We start from the raw sequence: 25,751 nt of genomic DNA on the forward strand, positions 1-25,751 counted from the left end.
ATACATGAGGAGTTAATATTAAGTGTTGTAGTAGTTAATCCATCACATTTACCAATCAAATCTAATTGATGACTCGTTGTCAGGCGTTCCTCGTCATTAACATCAGGTGTTCCTCTCAACACGTCTATAAAGCTAAAAGCTCACTTTTCGACTGCAGAATAGAGATCTATCAGGATTTATTGTTATCTGAAAGCAAAATGGCTAATATTTCAGTAGCAGATCACCACAGAATTGTGTTTCTGCAGAAAGAAGGAAAAGCAAGTACAAATACATTCAAAGTACACCGCCCCCATGCCAAATAAATAAATAACTTATCCTCCAGTGCATGGCATTGCACGGGCGCTTTCGGTGCTCAGCAATGCCTCCGTGCAGTACATAGTCGGTATTGGGAGAGAGAGGTGTACAATAATTGATTGATTAATTGTGTAATTAAAATAAATAAATAATAATCGTAAAATAATTAATTTCTTAATTGGCTAATAGCATAGCTAAACCACCAGTGTTTCATCCATAGCTGTAACGTTTTGCAAATTAATTAAATAATTGATTAATCGGAAAAAAGTAATTAATTGAATAATCATTAAATAATTAATTGATCAATTGATAAATCAATAAATCAAAAATATCTTTTATAGCCAAATCACTTGGTCACAGTCATGTCCGAATATCAGCTTACTAGCTGAAAATGTGCTTGAGATATTGCCCAGATCAGAAAGAAAATAAACAAGTGATTAATAATTAAAATAAATAAATAATAATCATAAAATAATTAATTTATTAATCAATTGGCCAATAGCATACCTAAACCAACACCGTTTCATCTGAATCTGTAACTTTTTGAAGTTAATTAATCGGGTAATTAATCAAATAATTAAATAATTAATCGATTAATGGATTAATCGATAAATCAATTTTAATAATGCCCTTTACAGCCAAATCACTTGGTCATTGCCAAGTCCAAATATTAACTTCCAGGCTCAAAAGGTGCCTGAGGTATAGCCCAGGTGAGAAAGGAAACAAATAAGTACTTAATTAATCGACAATAAACAGATGTTTGGTACTACAGAACTTTAAAACACAAGAAAAGAAACATGACATAATAAGAATAACCGAAGCTTTTCGTGCTGTACTCCACAAGGTAAATCACAGCAAGAGAAATAAGGAAGTGAAAGATTGTGCATACATAAGCATGTCTATGTAAGAGTGACATCGATTGGTTCATCAGTCCTAAAGACGTGTTTTTAATCGATTCATCACGTGACAATGCTTTCTTTCTTTGAGATGGAGCATTCCCTTTGCGTTGCGTTTATCACCACTCACAAGGTGATATGTTTTGTCAGCACAGTGAGACCCAAACTCAAGGGCCGTCTTGAAAGATTGCGGACCATGTATGTGGGCCCCAAGATTTTGGGGGGCCCTTGTTATCTGGGGGCTCCGTGCAATTGCACGGCGATGCTAACGCCGCCGCTGTGCTGTATTATATCGTTTTTCTTAAAGTTGAGCCTCAAGCAAGAAAGCAGCATGTTTTCTAAGTTTTCTGTATGACTCAGCTGGGGTTCAACCATAGATCTCCCAGACTATAAAGAGCGGGCGCCATATTGGTTATGCCATTGAGTCTGGTGCCATAATGCATCCACTGGCTATAAATTCTCTAGCTTTGGACACACCTGTCAGATTAGATTGAAAGCTTTTGTACACCTTCAGTGTATAATCTTTGGGGACATTTGTATGTATAACCAGTGAAGGACACACGGATTAATATCTCTTCACTCTAATGTACGTAACAAGTAATCACAAATATAATTTAACGTTAATCTAAGTCTCTACACAGAGGAGTATGAACATTAAAACACACATGGCAGTTGGACAACATGACATTCGCCAGCATCTCATTGCTGGAATTAACTTTGGTCAACATAGACAGTTTGTGAATGTCTGTATTTGAATTAGGAGGTGAAGACGACCAAATGGGGATGGGAGGTAAAAAGAAAGGGCTCACAGATCCAATATCAAAATGTAACAAAGTGTTAGTTACTGGTGACACTTAAAGCAGCATATGAGGGGTGCAGAATCGGGGCCTTTGAAGAACAGCGATTCCACAGTAAGACCGCCCATGGGGCTTACATTCATCTGGGTTCTCATCCCAATGGAGTCCACACACACCCCTGAATTTGGGTGTTTTAACTCGGGCATCATAGGCCAGTTCTTATCCTACATACTGCAGTTCTGGCTTGAGCCCAGACACACTTCAAACCTGTCTCCGTGTCGCTGCATGGGTTTCATTTTCATTTTTTTTTCACCAAAATCATTAACCTGCAACTTTATTTCTTCAAAAGTATTTTTAAAACCTTGACAATCATATACGTTGTCAAATTATTAAAGGGGATTGACAGACTCGTTGATGCAAATATAATTGTTGAGATGGTGGTAGGGGATGAGAGTGTAGTGGTGCAGTCTGGTAAGAGGAAAAGGTAAGAGAAAATGAAATGAGACAGGGATTTCTTTACTCACAGAGTGGTTGATATGTGGAGTAGTTTGCAAGGAAGATTTCCCCTTTGTGAAATTCTGTCCTGATCTGTTCTGTGTCCTAGACCTTGGATAAATAAATAATGGGTATGCGGGTGTCTTCTGATACCTCAGGGAGATGGATGCCCCTGCCTTGCATAACACCCCAGGTCACCTGTGGGCAAAGTGTAGTACCCAGGGTAACGGTCCGCAGCCATGCGGTTTAAACGGCAGATGGCTCTGCACATCTGGTGGATGAGAGTCCAGTCGACTCCAACAGCACAGGCGGAAGAGGGTGAATTCCCCAACGGCCAGCAGAGAGACGGAGAGGAGTGGCGACCCCCGTCTATACCACACACTTACCCGTGTGTACCAGCCTTAGAAAGGCAAATATGATGACAAACACCATCATTTCCCGAGGAGACACGACATGATTGAAATAAATAAATAAATAAAAAATAGCAGTGTAAACAAGTGCAGTCGATCAGTTTAAAAATATATGTAATTCGATACATTCTTAAAGGTCATAAGAATGGACAGTTACAGGTAACTTGGCTGAGTTGCAAGGCAGGATTAGGGTGTGTGTGTGTGTGTGTGTGTGTGTGTGTGTGTGTGTGTGTGTGTGTGTGTGTGTGCGTGCGTGCGTGCGTGCGTGTGTGTGTGTGTGTGTGTGTGTGTGTGTGTGTGCTGGGCTTTACTCCACTCCATACTCTCTCCTCTTTTCTAGTATACTAAAATATAAGATCTGCTGCTTCACTGACGGGAATACCAATCTTATAGATGGAGATAGATTTAGGTATGCACATGAGAGGAATTTTTGAGGTCACGTGCGTCCTCTCCTCTGTGAAGCCTCTGTGAAGGAGTCTCGCGAGATCACGGCGAGATCACGTCTTTTCGAAGCTGCTCCATGCGCTCACGCTTTCGAAGCTAAGTGATATTTCTCAATCGTGTTTTTGTCGAGACTGTATCTATCCTTCGGTGTATGTACCTATAGCGTATCTTTTGGAAAATTTTCGGTGCTAATTTTTCGTACATGTATACACAATCGTCGGTTAATGGTATCGAGTATTCTGCGGCCTAGTACTCGTAGGCTTGGACTACCGTACCGTCTCCGACCTTGTGGTTTGTTTTTCTCTCAGCGATTCGTCGAATGCGCTGAAATTATTTTCGTTCACTGTTTCGTCCCAGTCGTTCACCCCGTACCTCCTTGTTTAATATCTGTACTCACAAAAAAAAAAAAAAAAAAAACCCCAAAATAACTATTTCCTTCCCAGGTCTTATTCGTTTATTTGTTCTTTTTGTTCGTTCGTTCTTCGTTCGCGATCACGCGGTTAGAAATGTATAATCTCTCCCCTGAACAACTATTTTCTCTCATATATTATAACACCCTTTTCTTCTTTTCCTACAAAAGGATGCTTTCGTCTTGCTCACCAAATCTATTCATTCCAAAAAATATATATAATACCATCTCTTACAGTTCCTCCTTTCTACATTCCCTAAACTATCCAGAACTCCATCCCTCCTCCAGTGTCCTCAAACGTATTTTTGACTCGAAGGTCTCAAACTCATTTTGCAAAAAATGTTCGTTTCCCATGAATCGTACACTTTTCAAAATCCAATCTCACCCCTCCCCTCCAAATCCTCCCCATCACCCATCCCTTTCAAATCTCCCCCCTTGCCCCTTCCCTCCCCTCCCTCCTAAACTCCCCCCACACCCCTCCCCTCCAAGACTCTCCCTCGCTCCTCCCCTCCTAGACTCCCCTCTCACCCCTACTCCTCAAAGCATCCTCCCTGCTTCTTCCTCCTTCCAACTTTCACCTTCATCTCCCCAAACCTTCTGCCTTGCTCTTCCCCCTCCTCAAATAACACCTCACTGTGCCTCACCCAATCTCCATCAAACCTTTTGTCCGCCCCATTCTTCCCTTTCTCCAAGCTATTCTGAAATCTCTGACACACCTTCAACAGCTCTCCCTACCTCTTCCTCCTCTTCCACATCTTACCCTACCCCTCCCCCCCCTGTTCTGGACCCGATGCTCCCCCTTCCTCTTCATTAACGGTATGGACCTCAAACATCCGGGGCCTTCGCTCAAACCTGACTGACCTCTCCATACAGGTTGCTTCTGACAAACCAGATGTGATCTGCTTAACAGAAACTTTCCTCCTTCATGATGTCTCTGATGCCTTGGTATCTCTCCCAGGTTACTCCCTCCTCCGGTATGATAGACCTGAGCCTCGTCCTGGAGGTGGGGTTGCTATCTTTATAAAAAACTCTCTTCCTCACTCACCCTCCACTGCCCTCTCTCCACCTCACCCCCAGGAATACCTTTGGCTACGGCTTCCCCTTCGCTCCCACCTTTTGTTCATATGTGTGTTGTACCGTCCACCAATCAGCGATGACTCCATCTACATCTCACTGTCTGATAATATGGACCAACTTCTATCTACCCATCCCAACTCTCTCTTCCTCATATGTGGTGATTTCAATTGTCACCATGCCAGTTGGCTGGGTGTGGGTACCTCTCTCACCAGCCATGGCTCTTCAGCAAAGGAATTCTGCGACTCACTGGGACTGACACAATCTGTCAATTTCCCGACCCGGATCTCAGTCAACGGAGCATCTTCTCTTCTGGATTTGGTTATGACAAACTTCCCTGAAAATGTCTGCTGCTCTTCTTCTGCTCCAATCGGCTCATCTGATCATGTGCTTGTCAAAGTGGACATCTCTCTGACCATTCTCAGAGAGCCTCCTCAGCGTCGACGAGTCTGGCATTTCACTCAGGCCAACTGGCACGGTCTTCAAGCAGCCATCAATCATCTGGACTGGTCTCCCATCTCTACCGCCTCTGACATCAACTCATCCTGGGAATTCTTTCAAAGTAAATTGCTCTCTCTCATGCACAGATTTATACCATCTCGTCTTCAGTTGTCATACCCTTCCTCCCGTCCATGGTACACGGAATCTTGTGGTGAGGCTGTTGCCCTGAAACAACTTGCTTTCGTCTCCTGGAAAGCAAATCCAACGGAAGGAAATCTCATTTCCTTTCACAAAGCCCGAAACAAGTGTGTGTCCACCCTCAGGAGAGCCAGGAAACAATATCTCACCATTCTCAAGACCGAACTCTCTTATCTGTCTCCCTCTTCCAAATCCTGGTGGCGTCTGGTCAAATCTGTTTCTGGTGTTTGTTCCCCCTCCATCCCCTCCCTCACCTCAAACGGCTTAACGGCTGACTCCGCACGTGAAAAAGCTGAATGCCTCAACTCTGTGTTTGCCTCTAAATCTTGTGTCCCAAACCCATCCCTCTCTGTACCCACCGTACCCAGTCGTACCCAGCTGCTCCTGGACTCTGTGTCCTTTCCTCCTGACAAGGTGGAAAAGTTTCTGTCAACCCTCGACTCTGATTCTGCAACTGGTCCTGACGGCATCAGCCCACGGGTCCTAAAATCATGTTCTTCTGCTCTTTCACTCCCTCTTTCTGTTCTCTTCACCCTCTCTTTTGCTCAAGGTCATCTGCCATCTGCATCTGCCAACGCTGTTGAGGCCAAAGCTTTCAGAATCATTGGAATCTCCTGCGATGTAGTCAACGCCGAGGGCCTTTCACTCACTCACCGCAGGCAGGTTGGTGGTCTTTCTGTCTTCTACCGACTCCTCTCCGGCCTTGCTCCCCCAGCTCTCTCTGTGCTCTGTCCCCCCAATATTCCTTCAGGTCGCACAAGATCTGCCTGCAACCCTCTTCTGGTTAAACTGCCAAAGTCTAGGCTCTCTGCTCACCTTCACTCTTTCATTCCCCTTTTCTCCCGCCTCTGGAACAAACTCCCCCACTCCCTTCAATCCCACTCCTCCCTCCAGGTCTTTAAAACAGCTGTTCACCACCATCTCTTATCTTCCCCCATCGAAAACCTTGATCTTTTCTACCCCCGGTAATTCACCCCAGAGTCCTTGCAGTGTTCATATGTTTTAATCCTCTCCCACCTCCCCCCAAGTCCTCCCGATGTCCCTGCTCTCAAATGTTGTGTTTGTGTCCTTCCCCCTCTCTTTTGTGTCCTTCCCCCTCTCTCCCCATCTTGTCTACCGCTCCCCTTGTTTTTTGTGTTTTGTGTGTCGGTTTGTCTTTTTGTGTGATTAATGTTAGCTCTTTCACGAGCCTCGATCTTGTATACAAAAAAAAAAAAAAAAAAAAAAAAAAGCCCCATGTTGTATCAGTCCGCCGCACCTCACATATGGAGAATACAGTGCAGAGAGGAAGAGAGAAATGCTACCATTTTTGCTTATGTAATAAATAGATGTTATAGTGTTTTCACCAACAGGTTTTAAGAGAATTTTTTTTTTTTAACTTTAACCCTTTAAAAATCTTGCGAATAAATTATTGAAATATCAGCTGCTTTTTTGTTCGTATCCTTTTCTCACCTGTGTTGCATGTAGTAGGTACCTACCTTGTGATGTTTTAAAAGGTGGTGTATAATCAGAAATACTGTTTGATCGGGTGATATATTAGTCTTATATGAATAAAATGGAAATCTTGAAAAAAAAAAAAGTCTTGAATTTGAAATATCAGCAAGCGTTTTTCTGAATACAATCGATATGAGAAACGGGATTGAATGAGACTCACTATTATTATACATGAAGAAGAAGATGAAGGAAGAGGAGTTTTTGGTTTAGTGGAAATTGAAACCGGCACATCCATCCTCACCTTACTCAACTATATCACACTGTTCGCAGATTGCCCAGCATCTGATTGATAAAAATCTGGCGATCAGAATTTATGGCAAGCACACGAACGGTGTATAAATCCCCTATAGGATAATTGTTAATGGACGGATGCACACACGCATGTAGGCATGTCGAGACCGAGCTCCTTTTATATTATAGATGCTCTCGGCCCCTTCCCCCTACCTCCACTAATTTTGGTACTCATAATCGATCGATTCTTCGGGGCTGTTAAGTGTGCTTGGCCATCTGTCAAGGTTATTACTTGTGTTTTTTATCGTGATGCATAATATGTGTTCAGATGGATGTAAATGTGTTATTACCCCATATAATTGGCTTCTTTGATTACTTCAATTTCTTTGTGTCATTTTCAATTTGACCGAAACACCTTTCGTTACCAGGGATGCATTTCTTTTAATTTGCTATAGATTTTTTTAAATGGCAGGAAAATATTGTTCTGCCATCTGCTGTATACTCTGTTTGACTTTAGGTACAAACTAGACAATTATCATTTTCCAGGAGAAGATTGATTTTCAGAGAGCTCAGCAGCAGGTGCTTGCTCCAGGTCTTTACCTTGGTTTCCTCAAGCTTTGCAGTTCTGTGGATCAGATCAAGATCCTTGTCCCACAGACCCTTCCTAATGTGCTGTGCCACACGAAAGTGAGGGACAATGGACACCTCTCTCGGTGCGTCGACATATCGTGTTATCACCATCTTTAGTTAAAGTTGAATAATTATATTTACAGTACAGTGCCCCTCGTGACTTTAAAGATGGTCCCACGGTTTTCCAGGGAAGAATGGGAGATGCTTGGACGTGTGGGAAGCTTGGATCAGGTTTTCGGAGCAACTGAAGGAGATGTAGACACCACCGAGAGCATTTTTCTGCGTGAGATACATCTAGCTGTTTCGTCTCTGCTACATCAGCTACATGTCCCACTGGAGCAGGTCATTTTGTCCTTCCGCTCAATATATTTAAACTTCTATCATATTTTTGTCAGTATCTTCTTGTCTCTTGTTCCTTTTTCTCTTCCCTTTATGTTTCTTCACTCATCATGTCATTTATTTGGTTGTGTATTTTTTCCTTCTAATTGCATAATGTCAATAACAGCCTTAATCGAATATTGACAATTATCCTCAACACAATTCGTATTGGACATGCACTCCTGTCTGACTCCATGCAGGCTGCAGACTTAATCGAATATTGACAATTATCCTCAACACAATTCGTATTGGACATGCACTCCTGTCTGACTCCATGCAGGCTGCAGACTTCCGGTTGCATACTCAGGACCTTGTAGAGTTTGGCAATGGAATCTCCTTCCTGCTGTTGCTGCCACCTTCTGATGATGTCTGTGTTGCTCCAGGCCAAGGCAGCACTTTTACACCAGTCTCTGGCCTGGTCTCCCTACCACTGCAAGTCTTCGAGTTAGGTATGCCTTTCACCATCTCACATTCGTGGTAGAGCAATTCTCTCAGGAATGCAACACTTTTTCTCAAAGCCAGGTAGTCTATTGATTCTCTTATCGATCCACAAAGGTGAACAAAACTAAAAGTTCCCTCCTTCACAAACGAAACCACCAAGCATACGTGAATAAGCTAAGTGGCCTAATATCACAGATGTGATACAACCCCACGTGATTTGTTGTATGAGACTGAAGTCTGGAACAGAAGTGACATTTATATGTAATAGACCTGTCGTAATAGTTTTCCTCCAATCAAATGTGATGCTTTTACATGAAAATCATTCACTGATTGATATTTTGAAATGCTGGACATACAAGTCACATGAGGATCATACTGCCGAGAGTAGCCCAATCAAAATAAAATTCATACCATTATACATTAACTAGGAAAAGCCCATCAAATATGATGGATTGGTACAGCTTATGCGACGGAGCAGCCTCGTGAACGTGCCAAGGTATGAAGCCTCCGCCTAGTGTCAGGTGTGCTTATATATTCTTTATTTATTAGACATCCTACGGATATAAATGAACACCGGTTTACTCTGCGTGCGTTACACATCACGTACAGCGAATTTCACCTCCCTGCACCTTGTATTTTTTGTTTAAAAAAAAAACGCTTCGGTACACCGCCCTTGAGGGTTGGTTTGCATGCCACCATCTACACCTCCAATAAAAGAGACATAATTGCTCTTTTATAGAAAATATTTTTCAAGTTTGTTTTATCCTCAAAAATAGACCGTAGTGAACACACATTCGCGTTAAAAGATTGACTTTTAAAACCTACCCTTATGAAGGGCGACAGACATCTGATGCAAACACACAAACTCACATGTTGTATTTTATATGGTAGATGGGAAAGCAAAGCACAGTCACTTGCTTTTCAGTCTCATGTTAGTGTAGCTACTGAATTCATCTTTGGGTTGTGCGTTTGCATTGTTTTGGAATATTGCTTGGAATTTTTTGTACCATTTAATATGGCTCCAAGTGGATCATTCGAGGCTGGCTTTGGCAAGAGTAATGGGTGTTTTGAATTAAAAAGCAAACAAATCTAACATGGGTTGCTCATGCCAAAAACAGCACCGTTTCTTTCAGTCCTGACAGCCACAATCTTCATAGCCGACAGCGATCACGTGCCACAGCGAGGCGTGAATTCCGCAAGCAAATTCTCACGAGGATGCCCGTTACAGCGGCGCACCCACCCAGCGGGCATTCCATTTGAGGGGTGCGTGGGTTCGAGGCACCACCGGGCAATTCACACGCCGAGCCACCCTCCCTTGGGCAGCCGCTCATCACATGGCATGTCGCCAGCAGGCACGCTGCCAGTCAGCCCAGCGCCAGGACGCCTTGGGCTGAATGCCATGTTCAGACAGCAACACCCATGCCTCCTTATGCCTCCATGCATTAGGAACCATCACTGTTGCTGCTGAGTTCATGAAAAAAAGAATATGTGGATGCCACATTAAAAGTCCCCAGTCTTTCTTTTCTTTTTTGCTTTTGCTGTAACAAATGCACTCCTTCGAATAACATTTATTACAATGCAAATCAATCACAGCTGGCACAACATCTGCATCGGTTAAGAGCGATTCATTTATATGGAAGAGCTAATGGAATCATTATCGGGGTTATTTCAGGTGAAGACAAAAAAGACATGATAGTTAAACGTGTAGCCCAGCTATTATTCTGTACACAAGATTTCGAGTAAAAGTGGGGAAAATTTTTTCCTTTTGGGAAATGTGAAGCAAGATGCCATCCATGTGGATATACAACCACCTAGGTCATTTTATTCACCTTTCTGGACATTTTTCATTTGAAATTGCCCACTGCACCTTCAGACAACCCTCCATGAAAGCGGGTAACACATCTTTCTCCATCCGACTTTACATTGGTATGTTTGACATTGACGTGACAATATGTGTAAAACAACCTGGTTAATTAGTTTCATTAAATACATGTGAAATTATGTGCACTATTGGAACCAAGAAGAAAAAGGTATAAAATGTCACGGCCCCCATGGTTTTAGTAACTTTGCTGTACGGAGTTAAAAGCCATCAGACGGTATCTTTGGTCGGATTACAAAACAAAATAATCTGCTTATGTATACTCTCATGTTTTGTCTTTGTGCCGGGTTTGAACAAAATCTGTCCATGCATGTCGAGAAATGGTTGGGGACACGCTTAAGTAACAAAATGGCCGCAAGTCGGCCATCTTTAAACTGCTCTCGAAAGAAAATGATGTGCATATGTAAGCCATCATTCATTATCTGTGTGCCAAGTTTGAACAACATTGGTAAATGCATGTCTGAGAAGTAAATGGTTGAGGACGTGTTCAATATTGGGTTTTTTAAAACTAAAATGGCAGCCAGTCGGCCATCTTTGATTACATCACCAAACAAAATTATGTGCATATGTACACCTTCATGTGTTGTCTTTGTGCCAAGTGTGAACATAATCGGTCTGTACATCTCCGAGATATGGTTGTGGATGCACGTAAGGATGGACAGACGAGACCCAATCCATAAGCCCCTGTTTCGGACTATGTCCAACGGAGGCTAATAATTTGGAAATATGGGATAGAATCACACCTATATGCTTGTTATGTACTCTTTTCTCCCCAAGAGCCATTGTGTTCACCACACATTGTCACACTACAGTGATATCGCCACCTGTGCTTTTATAGGCCCGTTGGTTGTTATATCCTTCACCTTCAGACAACCCATATCCATTTGCGGGTTTCATGAAGAGAAACGGAGCCCTCTCAGGTCTCAAAGTAGCCACCACCTTCGTTGTGTGTGTGTTCAATGTTTCAGTACACATGTAAAATACAAAAAATACTAATCCCATCCCATCACCTTTAAAGCAAATTTTATGGTAGATGATGGGCCTTAAACTTTTTTAAAAAGATGATGGGCCTTGCAGGGATGGGCCTTATATATATATATATATATATATATATATATATATATATATATATATATATATATATATATATATATATATATATATATATATATACATATATATATATATATATATATATATATATATATACATATATATATATATATATATATATATATATATATACATATATATATATTGTTGTCGGTAGGGTAAAGGAATATCTAGAGCCAGATAGATCTGTGTAGGTAGGCATTCGACTGTCGCGATAGGGAATATACCTGTAATAAGTTCTGTGTGTATAGGCGATTTGTCGGGTAAGAGTATACCTGTGAACATACCAGGATGTTCGTGTGTTAGATAGTATAGGGATTAAGAATAACGCCCCCGTGTGTCACACCTGGTCATCAAACCTTTGTCCCTTATGGCAATGCACACCTGTAGACACTTAGCTAGGCCCTTTAGTGCACACATTAATTAGTTCCCCTCCCTTACCATGACTTTGGAAGAAAACAGACAGGAAACCAGGCCAGGACACCGCCGATGATGGCTGCCGCCGGTCGCATCACGAACTTGCCTGGCAACATCGCGTGACCACGCCACAGGGGCCTGTGACTGGAGGGATGGCGCTGGGAGGTTCGGTGGAAGGCGCTGATTGGGTGGCGCGCCAAGATTGACGTCACCGGGGAGGTTATATCAGGGCGCGCCGAACGACATTTTCCCTCTTGGAGATCCAGCAGTTCGACTTGGACATCCGGTGCTACATCTTGCGCAGCATGGCTCTTGCGGTTCTTGGTCATCGAGTTGGCTCTTGCGGAGCACGTCCCTCTAGCCCTCTGGCATGTTCGGCTCAAACCCTTGTGCTCTCTGTGCTTCCCTGCTTGGTCTTGGGAGGTCCCTGGTGGTCGTTGGCTCGGCCCTTCGTGGTGCTTTGGAGTTTGGAGCGGGGGACCTCGTGGTGTGCGGTCGGCGCTTGTGGAGCTTGGAGCGAGGCCTTGTGGGTGCATCGGGGCCGGGCGGAGCCGTGTTGGACGGCAAACAATACAAGACGGACAGGTAAGCTCACACCACATTTCACAATATTACACAACGTGTTCTTTTCCTTTCATCTATTCCCTCGTCTCGTATTCGAAATCTGTCGTGTGGGGATGTCCCGATTAGGATATTTATTACCGGCGCGTGTTTTTCCTGTCCTTGCCTTTTACTCTAATAAACCCTTGTATTAATTTCCATTCCCTGTTAAACCTGTGCCAGGTTGAATTAATTTCCCTGCAGGATCGAAGCTGCTGTGGGTTCGTTGAAGGTGAGCTTTTACCGCAGCTCCCACTTTTCTTCTTCCTCCCATTTGACATAAAGTAGAATCCGTGTTTGGCCGTCGCCTCAATTAAAGCCGTTTTCGGTCCATCCGAGAGCCTCTGGTATTAACCGGAGGCTTCGCACGACAATATATATTCATATATATTCATATATATATATATATATATATATATATATATATATATACGAGTATATAAAACGATATAAAGATATATATATATATATATACGTATACAGTCGTTGCCAAAAATATTGGCACCATTGCACTTTTTTCAAATAACTCAAAATTGTCTATAAAAATAAGTTGAAATTGACAAAAGTATTTGGTCTCCACAATTCTTTATTTCACTGTTAATATCACAGAACCTTCCTTTTAAATCAGAACCTTCCTTCCATAAATCCTTTTAAAATCAGAAAATAAAAAAATGCCATTGACAAAATTATTGACACCCTAAATTTAATATTTGGTAGCACACACGGCCTTGGACAAAATAACTGCAGTCAAGCACTTCCTATAGCTGGTATAAGCTTCCTCCACCTCTCTATTGACAGTTTGGCCCACTCTTCTTGTGCAAACTGCTCCAGTTCTCCAGAATTTGAAGGGTGCCTTCTCCCAACTGCTGTTTTAAGATCTCCCCACAGGTGTTCAATGGGATTTAGATCTGGACTCATTGCTGGCCACTTCAGAACAGTCCAGCGTTTTGTCTTGAACCATTCCTGGGTGCTTTTTGAAGTGTGTTTGGGGTCATTTTCCTGCTGCAAGACCCATGACCTTCGACGGAGACTCAGCTTTCTGACACTGGGTTGAACATTGCGCTCCAAAATGCCTTGGTAATCTCCTGATTTCATGGTGCCATGCACACATTCAAGGTACCAAGTGCCAGAGGCAGCACAGCAACCCCAAAACATCACTGAACCCCCTCCATGTTTGACTGTAGGGAGGTGTTATTTTCTTTGAAGGCTTCATTTTGTTTTCTGTAAATATAGAGATGATGTGCTTTACCAAAAAGCTCTAATTTGATCTCATCTGTCCACAGGACATTCTCCCCGAAGGATTTTGGCCTGTTCAGGTGTTTTTGGCAAACTCCAGTCAGGCTTTCTTATGTCTCTCCATCAGCAGTGGGGTCCTCCTGCGTCTCCTACCAAAGAACCCCTTTCATCGAGTTGGCGATGGATGGTGCGAATTGAAACTGTCGTACCCTGTGTCTGAAGGTCAGCTTGAATCTGTTTGGCAGTTGATCGAGGTGCTTTCTCCAACATTTGAACAATCCTTCGCTGCAATCTTCGATCAAATTTTCTCTTGCGGCCACGTCCAGAGAGATTGGCTTCAGTGCCATGGGCCTTAAACTTCCTGATGACATTGCGTATATCTGATAACACAGGAACATCAAGGTCTCTGAGGATGGACTTGTAGCCTTGAGATTATCCAGGTTTGGCTACAATCTTGTGTCTGAACTACTCAGACAATTCACTAGTTTTCTTTCTTTTCTCTATGCTCATTGCAGTACACACACTGACACAAAACAGCAGAATGACTCCTTTTCTCCATTCAAACTGGTTGAATGAGTGATTTTTTAAATATTGCAGGCACCTGCAACTCACCACAAGTGAGTTCAATTCCAAAGTAAAGGAGAATCACCTGCTTGAAATATAATTATTTCTAACAACTTCTAAAAGGTGCCAATAATATTGTCTGGGTGTTTTAGGATTTCTTTGTGGAATAAGCTAAGATTTAGTAATCTTTTCAGCTTTTTTTGTTTTGTTCCACTGCAAACTAAAGAAATACAAATGTGGATACCGAAAGTTTTTTTTCTATTTCAACAATTTTCTGGAATAAATGGTGCATTATTTGAAAAAAGTGCAAGGGTGCCAATATTTTTGGCCACGACTGTGTGTGTGTATATATATATATATATATATATATATATATATATATATATATATATATATATATGTATGTATGTATGTATGTATGTATGTATGTATGTATGTATATATATGACGAAAGGAGCACACTGTGACCTGAGATGTGACATGACACTAATGGTATGCACATGCCGACACATCACCTCCAAACTATGGTGGCGACCGTGTGGTACTCAGGTCTTTGAAGACTGAGATTTATGACTTTATACTTTATAGTCACAAATAAATGAAAGCAGAACCCAGATTTTTTTATTTTGCTTTGAATCATTGTAATTTTGCATTTTAGATTTGACAAGATAGTGCAAACTTACCTTTGAGCTGTCTAGTCTGGATTTGATTCTCGGCTAGACTATAAATTGTTGGATTCGTGCTTTGCAGTCATGAGGGCTGGTAGGGTGGCCAAGAGGTATGCTTACTTACTTCTAAGCTATCTATCCTGGGTTCGATTCCTGACGCAGCTATAAATTGTCAGTCCAGTGTTCTCACATGCAAGGTGATTAATCAATGTGTGTGGACATTAAACGCGGGCGTCCGGTCTCCCAGTATTCATTGGTGCACGTTAAAGATCCCATGGTGTCCTTCGCGAAGAGTAGGCAAACTAATGCCGGCACCATAACCAAATTCCAAATTCCTGCCCTAACTAGTCGAACGTCAGGCCTGGCCATCCGGTTCGTGAAGACTCGGGCCAGGATTTCCCCTGCCGTCCCCACAAGAAAGGTGGGATAATGATGGTCGTTAATGAAGACCCAAGTAATCTTAGTAATTGGCAATTTGTGAATTACTAATAGTCGTAATTCTAGCAGTCTTTGAATATTGCATATTTCATTATATTGCATTTTGGGTCACATGACTTATTGTTTGAGGTCATTATCAAGATGTAACATTTTTAGTTTTTATTTTGCCTTCCATATTGTCATGCGACTCCGGTTAATACCAGAGACCGCGGATAGGCCTAAACGGTTTTATTGGAGGCGAAGACCAAACACGGATTCGGCTATAAAACGCGGAAGGAAGAAGGAAAATGGAAGGCTGCGGCAAAAGCTTACCTGGATCGCGCCGACGGCAGCTTCGATCCTGCAAGGAAATTAATTCAAGTGAACAACCAAGATTTGAATGGGAAGGGAAAATAATACAAGGGTTTATTACAAATAAAGACAGGGACAGGAAAATACGCGCCGGTAATAAAATGTCCTAAATCGGGATCCCGCATACCAGACTCAACAACAGACACAGGAATGGATTAAAGGAAAATAATTGTCTCGTCGTGTAAAATGTAATGGGGATTGGCCTTATCTGTCCTGTCGTCTTGTCTTTGGCTGCCGTCCAACACGGCTCCGTTCGGCCCCGATGCACCCACGAGGTCCCTCGCTCCAGCACCACAGCACCGAGCACCGCTCCAAGCACAAGCACCGCTCCAAGCACCACGAAGTCGATCTTCACACACGATCGATAAGCCAACTCTCAAGCCAACACAAACAGGGACAGGACTCTCTCCACTCAAGATCGCACCGGGACTGCCAGGGCCAGGAATCTCCAAGAGCAAGAGCCGCAAGAGCCGCAAGAGCCGCAAGAGAGAAAATGTCCTTCGGCGCGCCCTTAAATAACCTTCTCGCGGTGGTGACGTCAGCCCTGGTGCGCCACCCAATCAGTGCCCTCCACCGACTCGCCGGCTGGAGGTCCACGCCTACCGCGCTGCCCCTTCACTCGTTCCCTGTTCCGTGGTCATAGCGCGTGGCACTCGATGTGGCTAGGCCTTTCGGAGGTGTAATTGGCGGCGGCCATCATCGGCGGTGCCCCGGCCTGGTTTCCTTGCCTGTTCGTCTTTCACAGTCATGTCAGGGAAGGGAATTATTTAGTGTTGCACTAGGGACCTAACTACATGTCTATGTTGGTGTGCATTGCCATAAGGGACAAAGGTTTAGCTACCAGGTGTGACACACAGGGGCGCTACTCTTTAATCCCTACGCTACTTATCCCTCGAACATCCTGGTATGCTCACAGGTATACTCTTAACCGACAAAACGCCTACACATGAAACTTATTACAGGGCAGATTCCTTACCGTGACAGACGAAGCACGTTACCTATTCAGATCTACCTGGCTCTACATATCACTACCCCACCCGACATAACACCCCCCCCCCCCCCCTGGAACCGTAGCTCCTGCAAGGTTCACTGTAGGCGCTACCATCCCAGCCTTAACACTTACTGTCTCACACTTAATTAACCTATGAAATAAATCAGGAGGGTTGTGGGAAGTGAGTCGGACTTCCTACCTGTGCTTCTTAACATGCTAATCCCCTTAGCAATCATGCAAATATGTACAATTATTTCATCTGTTGTTCCTGTGGTCGGAGGATACAAGCAACACACCAAAAATCTAACTTAACCACAAAACTTACCAAACTTACAAAAATTCAGAACTCTAAACATTTGTACAACCACAGTCTACAGACCACGTCCCCCGGTGGATGCCACAAGACGCAACCTTACCTGCGGGGCCATCCCCAATGCGCCCCTAAATTTCCGCGGGCCCTGTCCAGGTGTTACAGGTGAGTGACATGGCTCGGTGGATTTCGCCAACATTCACGCAACACAAAGCCCTTATCCACTCATTCTCATTCCATAAGTCATCAAACACAAAGTCATTACAAGCACTTATTTCACCCCCCCCCCCCCCCCTGCAGGACTATGGCATTGATGTCATTTGTGTGTGCATGTCATTTCTACTACTAGGCAGCGGGGCGGTACCGCACAAAAAGATGGTGGGGGCGCTTCAGGCTGTGGTGCCCACTGTCCCAAAAACAAGTCAACCGACTTAAAAGTCCATTGCCCCCCACCACCCTTTACCTCTTGGCCCCTTGGCAGCCCAACAGCCCCTTTCTGCTATTACCTCGCCGGTGAGGGCCTCCACACACCAGGCTCCTCCGTGGCCTCCTGCTTCCGCGCAGCTACACGGGTCACCGGGGATCTCCGTTACCCCACGGCGCCCAACCAGACCCTCCACCGACGAGCTCCAATTTCCAGATACCACTGGCTGCCAGGGTAATTGCCGCAGAGGGGGGCTGCAGGCATCGCTCCTCCGAGCTTGATCTGTACCTGCGGGCACACACACTTTCCCCACCCACAAGATCCCAAAACACATTTCCTCCCCTGCTGCCATTCAATTCTCAACACAACTCAGCACAATTCCAAGCAGATGTTACAAAAAGATGTTACAAGAGTTTTGCCATGGCCTGCCACATGTGAAATTCCATTCACATTGAATCATTACACAATAATCACAATAATCATCACTCATTCATTTCCTCCAACCTCACGACCACATGAAAACACCTTACCCCAACACCAACACAAACGCCACCCACAAGACTCTGTGGCACACATTCCAACCCCCTCATCGGCCATTTCATCACTCTCACCCGCCTCCCAACTCCAAATTACATGTCCCATAATTTCCATAAGCAAGTCCTGCAGCCTGGGACAGTAACCATCAAGGCCTTACCTCTACCTTGATGTACAGGTAACTACCGGTTGGTCAGGTCCAAAAGTGCAATCCACCCATACAATCCCAAAATTTATCCTTGGACCAATCAAATTTTCAAAATTTCTCTTTTGTCCCCACTATACTGGCAGGTATGTGGGTCCGCATCCAACGGTGATTATCACTACCCAACTACCTGTCGCTACGACAGCTCCGCACCTCTACCGTGCAAGGGTCATTGGGACAAGGTGAGCAGTCAAAACGCAAACATGGCCCATGAGTGTCCATAAGGGTGCGACCCACCATCCATCCTCCGGCCCCCCCTGCGAGGAACATAGCTGCACCAGCCCCAGCTGGCCAATGTGGTGAGCACCTGCTGCCACAAACACTACCGCACGCACAACCTCGGCCCTGGGGGAGACGGTCGCAGTGCGTGGCATTCCCCTCACGTCACCTACGCCGCCCTCATCCCCCAGTCCACAGAACTGCAGCCCCCCAGTGCCCACCCACACTTGACCACACCAAGGTCCAGTCGACAGCCATGCTCCACCAGGAGACCCACCCAGAAGACATGGTCCACACACCTCGGACACCCATAGCACCACGTTGACCCTCAGACCACACAACTACATCCCCATAACCCCGCGTCCCAAATATTGGCGCAGTCGCCCCTGCAACCAGTTGAAAGCTGTGTCCTGCTACCCTGTCAATTTTATCACAGCCTCCAACACTTTGGTCTAACAAACCTGGATCAATAATGGCGTCACTATACAGTGTCCACCATGACCTTTCAAAATTCACCCTTAAATTTGCATCTAACCCACAGATTACCCATGACAAACATTTGTCACATTTCACTAACCTCACCAAAGAAAGATGCTTTGCCATACACATGCCAACCGAGCATGGCCCATATGCTCGGCACTTTACACATTCCCGATTCAACAAACCCATGGCTCTCTTCCCAACCCGAGAGTCCACACATCATAACGGAGCATCTGTGGAAGGTCACCCTCACACCATCACGTTCCACAGATGCCCCAATGGTTGTCCGGCAGGCTATCTCCATCCCTGTCCATGCGGTTCGACCCGCGTCCATAGCCCAGCACAGCATGTCAGGTCACCACATGCTGGCTGTCCCAGAGTCTCAGGGAGAGGGTGTCAGGTCGCATGCCCGGGTGGTCACCACATCAGGCCCAAGTTGGCCGTCCGCGATGCCACCACTAAAGTGCGACCCACAACACCTCCCCCTAGTGGTCCTCAATAAATGCCATCCCAGGCTTGAGAAACCACCTCGGACCCCCTGGAGGTCTTAACCCCCACCAGGGTCCGGTGACCCTGTCGGCCCGAGCCACACGCCCGGACGGCCCCCCAACGGACAACGGACGGCCCCCCAGGGCCAGGAATCTCCAAGAGCAAGAGCCGCAAGAGCCGCAAGAGAGAAAATGTCCTTCGGCGCGCCCTTAAATAACCTTCTCGCGGTGGTGACGTCAGCCCTGGTGCGCCACCCAATCAGTGCCCTCCACCGACTCGCCGGCTGGAGGTCCACGCCTACCTGAAGCTGAAATTTTGTATGCTGCTGCGTCTCAAATACAATATCCCAGGAAAAAGAAAATCACAAAACAGTCGGAAATTCTCAATAAAAGAAAATATAAGCAAATATAACTCTGCCGGTGCAGCCTCAGTTTGCTCACTGCGAGTCACATGACTCAAGACAATGGAGCCGACATTGGAACTGGCTGCTAGGCAATGGTGACAAGCCGCTCTTCCACCTCTTATTTTTAAGCAGTGAAACCGCTTCGATATTTGGCTATGTCCCTCCGCCCGTCGAAAATGAAGATGAATAACCTTTATAACCCACCGTGTTTAATTTTAATGGGAAAGGGTAATTCTAGTGGGTTTTAAAGGGTAATTCTAATGGATTATATAGGGTAATTCTAATTGGTTCTAAACGGTAATTCTAATGGTTTGTAATGGGTATTTATAGTGGGTTGTAAAGGGTAATTCTAATGGGTTGTAAAGGGTAATTCTAATGGTTTGTAAAGGATAATTCTAAGAGGGTTCTAAAGAGTAATTCTAATGGGTTCTAAAGGATAATTATAATGGGTTGTAAAGGGTAATTATAATGGGTTGTAAAGGGTAATTCGAATGTGTTCTAAAGGATAATTCTAATCGATTATATAGGGTAATTCTAATTGGTTCCAAAGGGTAATTCTAATCGATTATATAGGGTAATTCTAATGGGTTCTAAAGGGTAATTCTAATGGTTTATAATGGGTATTTCTAGTGGGTTGTAAAGGGTAATTCTAATGGGTTCTAAAAGGTATTTCTGGTGTGTTGGAAAGGGTAATTCTAATGGGTTGTAAAGCACAATCCATATCATCAAATATGTAATGCTTGTATTTATTATGTGTGCAAGTAGGATGTTACCGAGTATTTGCTTGCAGTCTGCAAGCATGTCCCACTAATATATTGTAACGATTTTGAGAAGTGTGTAACGAATTTGAGAAGTGTAACGGTTTTGGAGGAAGTGTAACGAATGTGGAAACGTTACAATGTGAACGTTACAAAAGTATGGTAACATCCTCGTAATGTAAATAATGGTCGCAGCCGTCGTCCTAGTTAATTCCATGAAACTTACACGCAGGTCACGATATATCTTTTAAATAGTGTATTTCCTTATTCCATGTAGGTTAAATATGTGTTTCCCACTAGATTGACTTTGCATTGTATCAAACAAAATAAGCGTAGGCCCTTCCAATTTCCCCAAAACCTCCCTTCCAATTGCCTTCCGCATTTTGGGCGGTTTTCTTCAACCGCCATTGCCCATGTGCTTTGAGTCGGAGAAGAAAGGCGTGTCTCCACCTCGTCATAAGAGGGAAGGAGTGAACCGGCCCTAACAGCCAATCAGCACCGTGGTGAGCGACCCGGTAGGCGTGCCCTCGGAGCCGGCGGCTTAATTCCGCCCGAGGTGATAAAAGCGACTGTAAGGGACTGCTTTATGAGAGAGGCCTTGGGAGATGAGCAAAGAGGCTGCACCAAGAGGATCGGTGAGATGCGAAACGCTCCAAGCCAAAGAGGAGAGGTACTCGGCAAGGAAACCAGCTTTGGAGAGACGCGCTGAAAGGAGGGAGACGGCTCCACCATAAGAAGAGGAGCCGGTGTGCCGACCCAGCGCGTGACGTCTACCGCAGCGGATACACGACGGAGGGTTTCCCGCCAAAACCGCGAGGAATTGCGAGCTGCGGCCTCCCGACTTTGCCTCCCTCTCAAGCAATCCACCTCAAGCCCTACCTGCCTGCATTATCCCCTGTGTAAGTGTGAACGTCCTGTCCTGCTCGTTGTCTTGGGGTTAAGTAAAAATGAATAGTGTAAGTTAACGATTCGCTGTGTTACTGCTTCTTCCATCCATTGCTTGTGTGTGTATAATAAATCTGTTCTTCCTCCGTATTCTTCTTCTTCTTCTTTTTCATTCTCTTTCGGTCGCTTTAGAGGTTTCCCGATTGAATATCTGTGGGGCGATCTGGTCAACGTCGGGTGGAATCGGGTTCTAATCGGGGAGTAACTGTTCGGACGCGGTTAAATACACCACCGCTCGGTCAATATAACATCTAAAGCCGTGTCTGTAACAATATATATATACAGTATATATAATATGTATATATGTGTGTGTGTATATATATATATATGTATATATGTATATATATATATATATATATATATATATATATATATATATATATATATATATATATATATATATATATATATATATATACATACAGACTTGGCATTTAATATGGAATATTTTTTTTGTGGGGGTGAACTTACTTTTCAAGATGACTTAGAACCAAAAGTTCATTGGAATTATGTTGAAATTATTCTAGATTTTGTTAATGTGACCTTTAAAAGAAACAAAAACCACATTTGACATTTCGAAGCAAGTAAATTGATCCTTGAAAGTGATGTAAACTGATATCGAACTCAATTCACGGACAGTACTGTGTTAACTGTACGTTTTCCAGAAGTATCTCTTTATTTTGCACATTAGCCAAAAAATTTTTCAACAAAAACAAAAGCTAAATTATGACTGGGATTACAGACAGTAAAATTACAGTTCAGTACTTCGTGTAACCCCCACGAGCATTCAGGAGAGCACGTACACGTCGAGGCATGCTGTTCACGAGATTTGCCAAGGTTTGGACAGGAATCGCTTGCCATGCAGTGACAATAGCCTGCTGCAATTCACGCACAGAGGTAGGCTGCTGGTCCAAGTTGTCGATTGACGCGTTAATTCTGCCCACAAGTTCTCTATCGGATTCATATCCGGGACATGGCAGGCCACTCCATATGCTCTACACCACGGTCAGAAAGAAAGTGTTGGATCATGCGAGCACGATGAGGCCGTGCATTGTCATCTTGGAAGACAAAGTTTCCTCGAAAGGCTGCACGAGCAAATGGAAACAGTTTCTTCCAGAATGACCCTGTACTTGAACTGGTTCAGGTTTCCATTCAGAACAACCAGGTCAGTTTTGCCCCCTGCATGAAAAGCAGCCCAAACGGTCACCCCACCACCTCCAGCTTGGACTCTTGGCACTATACAATCTTCGTTGTGGGCTTCATGCACTTGTCTGCGCACTCGGACGTGGCCATCTTGACGATAGACCAGAAATCTAGACTCGTCAATGAAGGTCATGTGATTCCAGTGTCCTGGCTGCCATTGACGGTGCTCTCTGGCCCACTGCAATCGGCGCTGGCTGTGTTGTCTGGTCAAGCGTGGCTTTCTCAGGGGACGCCTGGCATGATAGCCTGCTTGAACCAGTTGTTGGTTGACTAGCCTTCTGGATACAGGCACATTTGCAAGTTGCTGCCACTCAGCCCTAAGCCGATTAGCTGACTTGGTACGGCCATTGCAGACTGACCGGTGCAGCTGGCGATCATCTCTCCTTGTCGTTCTGCGTGGACGTCCTGGCCTCGGTATTGGAGTAGGGACACCCCTCTGAGCATTTCGTTTCAGGATCTTTGACACCTGACCTTGAGTGATGCCATACTGCCGAGAAATAGCACGCTGTTTCATGCCAGAATTTCGTAAAGCCACCACTCCATGACAAACAGCATTGTCAAGTTGACGGACCATCTCCAGAGGAAGCGGCAATAACTTTTGTAGACGTGCAGCAGTTGTTTTCCACTAATACAGAACCAACAACCCTTATATACCTGATTGTGAAGCCAATCGTCAAATGTACCTGTCCTTACATTTTGTCACGCCACCTGTGATATAATCCTGTTATTGACTTCTTGCTGCGAAAGACAATCAGTGACATGGTTCTTTCAACAAAGACATCACCGAAGGGTAAAAGAAACTCACCAGATTGATATACTGAGTTCAGAAAGTAAACCCAAGTCAAGAAAAACAAGTACAAAAAGTTTTAATTAAAACAAAAGCCGCGTCGATGTTACACAATGCCTAGATGCAGCTGTGCCTATAACGTCGATGTTATAGGCACAGGACATTCCTATTGATTCGATTACTTGATGTTATTTTTGTGCAAAGTGAAAATATATCTCGGCAATTTCCCGTGTGTGGCGACGAATTTTTAATATATCTCGGCATTTTCCTGTCTGTTATTTCAGGCGGTGTATGACTGACCATGCCGCAATTAAAAAAAAAAAAATCTCGGCAATTTCCCGTGTGTGGCGACACGTGAACGAAGCTATGCTCCTCTCTCCACATTATTGTGACGACGTATAAATTAAATATTTCATCGTGACGATCGTCATCAAATGGACGAATTTTTTATATATCTCGGCATTTTCCCATCTGTTATTTCAGGCGGTGTATGACTGACCATGCCGCGATTTAAAAAAAATATATCTCGGCAATTTCCCATATGTGGCGACACGTGAACGAAGCTTTCTCCTCTCTCCACATTATTGTGACGATGTATAAATTAAATATTTCATCGTGACGATTATCATCAAATGGACGAATTTTTAATATATCTCGGCATTTTCCCGTCTGTTATTTCAGGCGGTGTATGACTGACCATGCCACGATTTAAACAAAATATATATATCTCGGCATTTTCCCGTCTGTTATTTCAGGCGGTGTATGACTGACCATGCCGCGATTTAAAAAAAAAAAATCTCAATGGACTTGAAGTTACAATTTGAGAATTCATTTCGTTCTATAAAGGGCAACTTTCATCGGATTTTCTTCACGTTTTTTTTCAACTGAGTCTAAAACTATGTTAGCGACTGTGAAAAATGAAATGATATATCGAATTTGATTTGAAATAAAACTGTGTGAGAGAGCAAGACACCACGGGCCTACAAAACAGGCCTCAAAGCTATGCGAGTTAATAAAATGGTGGATATTTGTTTATATGAAGCCTCTCCCACAATGGGTGGATCTATGGTTCCCAGAATGGGTGGAGCTTTGAGGTTTTGTCTTCTCTGCAAGAACAACAAGAAGAAGAAGAACAAGAACAACAGCAGAGGGCACTCTATGACCAGCGTCTGCGACGCGGCTAAAAATATATTCCATATTAAATGCCAAGTCTGTATATATATATATATATATATATATATATATATATATATATATATATATATATATATATATATATATATACAGTGAAACCTTGACTTACGAGTTTAATTCGTTCTGTGACCGAGCTCGTAACTCAATTTGCTCGTTTCTCAAATTAAATTTCCCCATTAAAATGCATTGAAATGCTATTAATCCGTTCCAGCCCGCCAAAAACCACACCAAATTTTTTTTAAATATACAGTATATATAAAAATATCTCGCGCTTTATATTTCACCTGTATGCAGCATACAAGTTGGCAGGATGGCCTGGACTGGAGGTACGCACACTTGACTCTAAACTGTCCAGCCTGGGTTTGAATCCCGACCCAGCTATAACCTGTCATGGGTGAATCACAGGCAGGGTGATTCATCAATGTGTGTACCGCTAAACTGGGCGCCCCGTTTGCGTCCCATTAGTTGTTGGATGTTAAGGATCTCACCGTGTTTTCCACAAAGAGAAGGCGAGCTATCGCCGGCACTCTGAACAAGTTGTGGCCTGGCATGCTCTTCTCCTCTGCCGTTATATACGTCCTCCTCGGCATCTTTTTCCAGAAGAGCCCTGTCTCGTCACAGTTGAAGATTTGCTGGGGGATGTATCGTTCGGCTTCTATCAGTTCGGCAAAAGTTATAACAAAATCTTCAGTCCCTGAAGATTTTCCTCATCCTCATCTCACACATGATGCTCTCAGTCACGGTATCTCCTGCGAGCTGCTTCTCCGTCAACCACACAAACAACAACTTCTCCATCTCTTCATGGACAGAGGTCCGGAGCTTTGAAATAATCGTAACGCCCTTGGCTGGCGTTATAGCCTTTATCGACTCCTTCTGCTTCAAAATCGTACATATCGTAGAAGTACTACGAT

At 44.0% G+C, this 25,751-nt stretch overlaps 1 protein-coding gene across 1 annotated transcript in view; it reads left to right on the forward strand.

Moving 5' to 3' along the window:
• Positions 1-25,751, forward strand: part of ANKFN1 (ankyrin repeat and fibronectin type III domain containing 1) — a 214,022-nt gene that overhangs the window by 163,166 nt on the left and 25,105 nt on the right. Inside the window, exons 13-15 of the mRNA XM_068126490.2 lie at positions 7,730-7,896; positions 8,002-8,155; positions 8,472-8,640. Coding sequence (XP_067982591.2) covers positions 7,730-7,896; positions 8,002-8,155; positions 8,472-8,640 — 490 coding nt within the window. The remainder of the gene's footprint in view (positions 1-7,729; positions 7,897-8,001; positions 8,156-8,471; positions 8,641-25,751) is intronic.

Source organism: Myxine glutinosa, chromosome 10 (genome assembly GCF_964187855.1).
Source record: "Myxine glutinosa chromosome 10, kmMyxGlut1.1, whole genome shotgun sequence".
Classification (NCBI taxonomy): Eukaryota; Metazoa; Chordata; class Myxini; order Myxiniformes; family Myxinidae; genus Myxine; species Myxine glutinosa.